The following is a 7,411-nucleotide window of genomic DNA, read 5'->3' on the forward strand; positions in this document are numbered from 1 at the left end:
AATGAAAGAGGCAGTTTGGTTAAAGGGAGTTCTTTCTGAACTTAAGTTTGTGAAGTTATCTCCTACTTTATTTTCTGATTCCCATTCTGCTATACAGTTGTGCAAAAACCCAGTTTTCCATGATATAACTAAACATATTGATGTGAGGTTTCATTACATTAGAGATATTGTAGAAAAAGGTGAAGTGTTTCTCCAAAAGATTCATACTGATAGAAACCCTGCTGACATGGGGACCAAAAGCTTACCAGTTAAAAAACTTCTTTTCTGCATAAAGTTTCTGCATTTTGATCTAGGATAGATTGCATGTCCCGGGGAAAAGACCTCAGTTACCTTATCTACTATGGTAAGGGTGATAGGTGACTTGAGGCAACAAGTCATCCTAGACTAATGGGTTTTCAACCCTCTGGTGTCTAGAGGCAGCTTGGTGGTTCCCAAAATGCCAGTGAACTTTGTTCTTTGGGGCTGAGGGGGCTACCTTGTAGGCTGTGATGAATTTTACACCTTAGCTTATGGTCCAAGTTGGTTTCCCGGAATGAAGTCCAAGGTGGAGTATGTTGAATAGCTACTGGTGGACCTTCATTTGGGCTGTTTATTTCTTTAGCCCAGGTGACTTGTATTTGGGCTGAGCCCAAAACTTACTCCTCACACACCAGATGCAGCCACGTGTACTCCCACCCGGATCAAGACTTTCAGCCGTTGGATTAAGGTTTGTGTTAGTTATGTGAGAAGGGACTCTTTCCATTCTCTTATTCTATTCTATACACACTCTCTCGACTTCTCTCTCAGATCTATTCTCTCTCTCTCTCCCTCTCTGCTTTCTTCTCCGACGCTTCTCCGACGATTTCTTTGTGATCTCTCACGGTTAAATATGTTGTTGATCTTGTTAGGGTGCTAGAGAAGGTAACTACTTCGGTTGCTTTTGTGTTGGTGAAAACTAGGGTTTTTTTGTGTGTGAGAGATTCTGTGTGAGTTCTTTCTCGGTAGTTACAGATCCGGTGAGGTAGAGTCTGTTAGTGCTGGGATCCGGTGTGTGAGGTTAATCACTGGTGGATTCAGTAGTGCTCCCTTAGATCTGAGTTCTGGAGAATACACTGGTTCTATCGGTGGGTGGTTGAGCCGTAGTTCCGATCTATTCTGTGTTTCTGCTTGATCTTGATTCACTTGTGTTTTTGCCTAAGATCCGAGAGGATCCTTATTGTGGTGCTGACGTGTTACTTAAGTGTGCAGGCAGAGGAGTTCTCAAGAAGCGAGGACAATCTTAGTCTAGTTGTAATAGCTAGATTGTAATTTTGTATTCAAGATTGTAAACCTTGAATTGTAAATCAGTCGCATGGTTAGAGTTTGATTGAGCTCTCTAATGAAGAACAAAGAGGTCTTGGTTATTAGTGAATCCGACCCTAGTCTGATCCCTACACGATTTATAATCATTAATAAGAAATACTATTAATAGTATATAAGATGCAAATACGGTCATTTTCATGACATTGTGCAATTTTGATGTCGGGATTGATTTTTATTAAAGTTGTTGTAATTGTATATATCTCTAGTTTCTATCACTAGTATTTATTTCATTACCATCTCCATCCCTCACTATTCCTTCCACTTCTATTGCAGTTGTTTACGGGGATATTAATGTCGATGTAAAAAATAGCTCACAATTATAAACAGTTTTTGGGACCCCAGGCAAAAAATCTTGACTTCGTCACTGATATCAACAGAACTTTGGTATCTGTTCAATCGTTCATACCTAATTGGAATGAACATGCAATTCTGCACATTCATGCAATAATAAGTGTTCATAACTTTTTTAAAAATTACTATTTGAATATGTACCAACAAAATAACTCACGCACATAGTGACTTATAAAAATCTATAAGATTCTTTCATTGGTGATAGGAGGCATGACTCATGAAATTTATATACTAATTCGAGTTTTCTTTTACATTGGTATGGAATATTGTTGTTTTTCATTTGCCACCATCCTCTCAAATTCTTTAAGATGAAACTTTGTAGTGCACCCATCTACTAACGTGGCGTTCAGTTCGGTAGGCACTATAATAGTGAAATACAATATGTGATACACCAAAATAAAATTTGTCAAGGATTAAATTAGTCATAGGGATGAAGGTGAGATGGTTAATCATGAGATACAGTATGATCTTTGGCATTATAGAGGCAGGCCAAGATACATTGTTACTGACCAAGCTTTTATAAAAAAGCAATTAAACAAGATATAAGATTAATCATGGTGTTTAATCATAAGTAATCATGGCAACCAAACATCCCGGAGAAGATGTAATCACCGTACTTCTTCATAATCTAAAGGATAAAAATAGTTCCTTGTTCTTATTTAGAGTTACTAATTCTCATGTTATATATGACTCTTTTAACTTTGTAATTAGAATCGGCCCATTAATGCCCTTAGGCCAACCTCCAAAATCCTAAACCATAGCCCAGCTGTTAGGTTGTAGTCAAATATAGGAAACAAAGAAAGAGATGTAATTCTGTTTTAATACTATTACTGGCAGTCTGGTACTAATTATTTCTGAGAATAACGTTGTTAATGTTTAACATGGCACATGAAACAACATTTTTATGTGTAATTTCTATTCATTATTTATTGACAAAATTTATAAGCTATAGTGAATACTATGCTTCTGAATGAATTACCACCTTAACAAAAATATATTTGGAGCATTTTTGTTTTTTTGAGGTCAACAAAAATATGGAGAACCATTTTCACTTTTTCAATTGAAATTCTATATTGTATTCCGAAGGAGTGCAACATCAAATTTCGAATTCCATAAAGAATTATTTAATTTCATCTCTAAATAACATAAACATCATTGTATGTAAAAAAAAGAGCATAATTCCTAGTTCTCAGGGAATAGTGATTTTTTACTTGATTTCATCCAACTTATGAGGGTGGGTGGATGTAGGCAGAGTGAAGCAAAACGTTGAAAATGGGAACCTCAACTTGAATAATAGCAGTCCAAAGCTAATGGAATCGTACGTGCACAGAGATAGCAGAATACAAACACGCATAATCAAACAATTAAATGTTCATCATCCGAGAGTACAAACACTTGCATTGCATCTGATAAAAAGAGCCAAGGATTCTTCATGGCCGCACCTTGCCTCACATACATTATTCATGATGTAATCATCATATATTGATGTCTGCAATAAGATAGGGTACACCAATTAATACAGTTAACTTCGACAGAGGTCGAGAAAAATATTACTCCCTCTATCTATGAAATGTATGAACTATTTCCTTTTTAGTTCGTCCATGAAGAATATGAACTTCCTAATTTTGGAAACTCCTTTCTCTCTAATGAGGTGAGACTCATTCTCTACTGACAATACTTTAAAAGTTTTTTCTTTCTATCTCTCTCTTACTTTTTCAATTATGCATTAAGATTCGTGTTGAACCAAATGTTCATACTCTTTAGGGACGGAGGGAGCAGTAGATTCTTATTCTAGGAGTATTAACTTAGAACAAAGCGTTATTATAATATAAGTACTAATACTATTATAAAAGAAATCATTTCATTCATGTGTACGAAAACATAATAAGCGAGAAAGCATGATTTTACATGTACAGTCTATGAATCGTGACTGGTCATCTTTATTATAATGGAGGGTAGCATATAAAAGATCGAAATTATTGAAAATATTCACTTTCTATGAGAAAAAAAAGACAGCTTTTTATCAATTCTCACTAGCTCACTATCGACGACACGAAGTTAATGGGTTCGGATCAAACTTTATTGTGTTTAATTCCTTATTGGGGCGATGATTTCGAATTGGTTGAATAACACATAGAGTAATGAATTTGGGTCAAGTCTTATTCTGATCGATCGTTCTATCTAGCTAGGATGGACTAAAAGTGAAAATAAATTTCATACAGTATCAAAATTAAGGTCAATTGTTATCCATTAGATAAAAATTAGATTGATGCAGTATTTGAAGAGTTATATATTTGGTTTTATTTATTTACTAGTTAATATAATTAGTAGATGGAAAAATATTAGAATTAATTGTTTTTCCTTCTACAAATTAAGTTTTCCTATTTTGCTTATTTTCCTTCTAGTTTTATTTTTCATAAGTTTAAAATTTTCCTTTGTCTATATAAAGACCTCATTGTTGAACTTAAAAGACAGACTTTGATTAATAATTTGATATTGAATTTTTATACTCTGAAGTTCTCGATAAGTTTGAGTTATTTATCTACAAGTTCAGTCATTCTCATACGCCTACATCATAGATTGTGGAGATTTAATTATTTCATGTTCATTATCGACATACTAATAGGGCATTGGGGGATAAAATGGTTCTACACACAATTGTAATAAATATACATATACGATTCGAAAATACACACACTTATTTTGGCATTATATACATTGTACTTGGGTTATTAAATCACTGCAACAGATTTCATTAAACAACAATTGTTTGCAAAATCGAACTTTACGTAAGTTGACGCAGCTAATCATATCAATGCAATGAATGACATTATATTTTAGGTCGTTATAAATATATACAAATTACAATTTTTTCATGCAAATTTCTTCGTCTAAACATATGCTATTGAAATTTTGATAGAATCCTCATAAACTTGCATTTAGTTTGATATATGGTATTTGAAAACATAATTTAAATCAAGAGTTAAAAAATAACGTTTTTTTTAAGATATTTAAGGATTGACAATTGTCACCGAAAGTGACATAGGCCATTAGAGTAAGATGAACTTTCAGATAAAGATAAGTTTTAAGTGCCTAACATGAGCCTCATCTTATCGACCAAACAATCAAATAAGCTCATTTAACTCATATATCTTGACCTTATCTTAGCCTAACAGTAGTAACTAGTAAGTACTCCCTTCTTTCCATAGTAGTAGAGTCATTTTGTTATTTTGGTACGTTCTATAGTAGTGGAGTCATTTCATTTTTTAGTAAAAGTTAACATATTTCTTCTCACTTACTTTACTCTCTCTTACTTTATTCTCTCTACCTTTTTCATTTTCTACTTTCTTGTTTCTTTACTTAAGTCACCTAATACAATTTTTCTTAAATCTCGTGTTGAAAAGAAACGCCTCCACATCTATGGAACGGAGGGAGTATTACAGTATTTGGATAAAATTTGGAACTGAGGCATGCTTTGCATGTAAATTACCTATGCATTTGAAATTCAAATGAGTAACGCACCTTTAGTGGGCAGAAGCGAGGCGTAGTCGTCAGTCTCCCGGGTCTTATTAGCATAATTATAAGAGTAATTATAATTATAATCATAATTGTCCAAGGCCTGTAGTTTAGGATTGGTGGGTCCTACTAATTCAGGATGGATCTTTCTTGTCAACATTCTCCGCATCAGCTGCCATTCAATATTAATCAGATGTTACTTATGTCTACGTCCTACCAAATCTTGTAATTTGTGTTGTCGATATATAATAAATTTGAATAATAAGTAAAGAAAAAAAAAACAGACTTTGTTGAGTTTGTGGATGGGGCGAGCAGTGCGGCCAAAGGAGGGCGTATGCTTCCGACTCGATTTCTGTGTCAGTAAATGGTGGGACTTGCTCTTGGCAATGCCGCATTCATCCTCATCGCAGTCCGCAACGAACAAATCTGCCAGAGTAGTCCTCTCCTTCTTCTTCATCATTACATATTCAAACCCAAACTCAAGCTCACCATCCTCCTCCTCCTCCTCCACATTTTCCGTCAGAGCCAACGGATTGCCGCCACGTTGATCTATGAGGGAGGAGGAATCATCACCATCATTATCACCATCATCATCATCATCATCAACATCCTCGGAAAAGTAAGCTTCAGTAAGATGTTGATTTTTATGCTTTAACGGATCGTAGCCGAATGTTCCTATGGCAAGAATCCCACCTCTCCAGCTCTCCAAAACGACGTCGCATTCGTTTTCCCCCACAAATTGCTGCTCATCCGTCGTGGCAATGTCGCTGTTTTTCTTCACATTTTCCGCTGCATGCCCAGATTAATTCATTCCAATAAGAAGAAACTATTATTTTTAAATTAAAAAAAGGAGGGAGTAATTGATGATGATCACCTTTGTTATTGAACCTTCGGTGAACCCAGTTGAAGATCTACAAATAGACAAACAAAAAGGTGGTAAAAAGAATGAAAAAAAGATGATCAAGGAAGATGGACGTTAAAATTAACTGAGAAACTTGCCTTCATTTTTTTCTTGTTGGTAATGAATAATGATAGTGGAACTTTGGCAGTGGAGTGTCGATAGGAATAGGAATAGGGCGATAGGCAGTAGCTGCCACGTGTCTCTAGGTGGGTCCTTCGCTTGGAATTCTCTCATTGGCTTCTCTATCTGGCTCTTTCGATTGTCTCCCCATTCCTTATTCGCTAATTTCAATTCCCATTACTAAATATTTGTAAAACAATTAATTTTAGAACAGAATTACTCCATTTCCTTCTCACTCTAATGTAATAAGGTGTTTAAATTGATTTCATTAAGTTTTGGCTTTCCAAAATATGTTTTCTATAGCTCAGCAGTTGGCCGCATTCTATTTTTCAATATAAATTTCATTCACTACTCTAGAGAAATAGCCATTTGTTTCATATTTTCGCAGCACATTGCAGCATCAGATCACTTACTCAAATCGGTGCGGAATCGAGATATTACTTTTGGGATTATAGCTCATGTCGAGGGGATTCCGATCATTGTCTCAATTCAAGTGACGGACAATCCAATTAGTAGTAATTTGCTATTTTGTATGCGTGACAAACACAGATTTTGCATGTTTTTAAGGACTAGATTTGACTCGTTTTAAATGTCAATCATGCAAATTATGTTCTTAAATTGCATATGTTATACATTTGGTATTTTTGACGTGTTTGTTGATAAATGATAGAAAAAGATAGAAAAAGGTGGAAAAAGGCCAAAGTGCAGCAGCCTCTGTTCGAGTCCATTCTGGAAGCGATTTTGAAGTCCAATCAGTGCCTACTAGATACCAGTCTCTTCGTCTTCGAAAGACCTTCGTGTGGATACCTTAAACATCTAAATCGGAGTTTTGTGGAGAAAGTTATGGCCATTTTACAAACATCGCGCAGTGCAGTCAAAATCTGGCGGAAATTCACGGAAGAAAAGAAATTATTATATTGTGAAGCCAAATCTCTCCTATTTCTTGTAGGGCACAAAATTTATCAAAAATAAACCTCTTTCCAGCCTATAAATACCTCTGAACCTAATTCATAATCTTTATCTCATAGCCTCCAATCCTTCTCCATCTCTACACCTCTTTTCATTCCATAATACACACATAATTCATCCATCTTCCATTGGAGCGGAGCTCTGCAGATCCAGGCAAGAGAAGACTGAAGATTGAAGATTCAACCTTGGGTTTTATCAATTTCTTTCATGTCT

The 7,411-nt window shown here is 35.2% G+C and overlaps 1 protein-coding gene across 1 annotated transcript; it reads right to left on the minus strand.

Annotated features, from left to right (window-relative positions):
- Nucleotides 1-2,896: 2,896 nt before the first annotated feature.
- On the minus strand, nucleotides 2,897-6,235 carry LOC121761467 (protein TILLER ANGLE CONTROL 1-like). Its single transcript, XM_042157113.1, has 5 exons — nucleotides 6,208-6,235; nucleotides 6,083-6,119; nucleotides 5,495-5,997; nucleotides 5,215-5,380; nucleotides 2,897-3,181 (listed from the first exon to the last, which is right to left on the minus strand). The coding sequence occupies exons 1-5, from the start codon at nucleotides 6,211-6,213 to the stop codon at nucleotides 3,168-3,170; spliced, it is 726 nt and encodes a 241-aa protein (XP_042013047.1). The 5' UTR covers nucleotides 6,214-6,235; the 3' UTR covers nucleotides 2,897-3,167.
- Nucleotides 6,236-7,411: the final 1,176 nt, after the last annotated feature.

This window comes from Salvia splendens, chromosome 13 (genome assembly GCF_004379255.2).
Source record: "Salvia splendens isolate huo1 chromosome 13, SspV2, whole genome shotgun sequence".
NCBI classification, from domain to species: domain Eukaryota; kingdom Viridiplantae; phylum Streptophyta; class Magnoliopsida; order Lamiales; family Lamiaceae; genus Salvia; species Salvia splendens.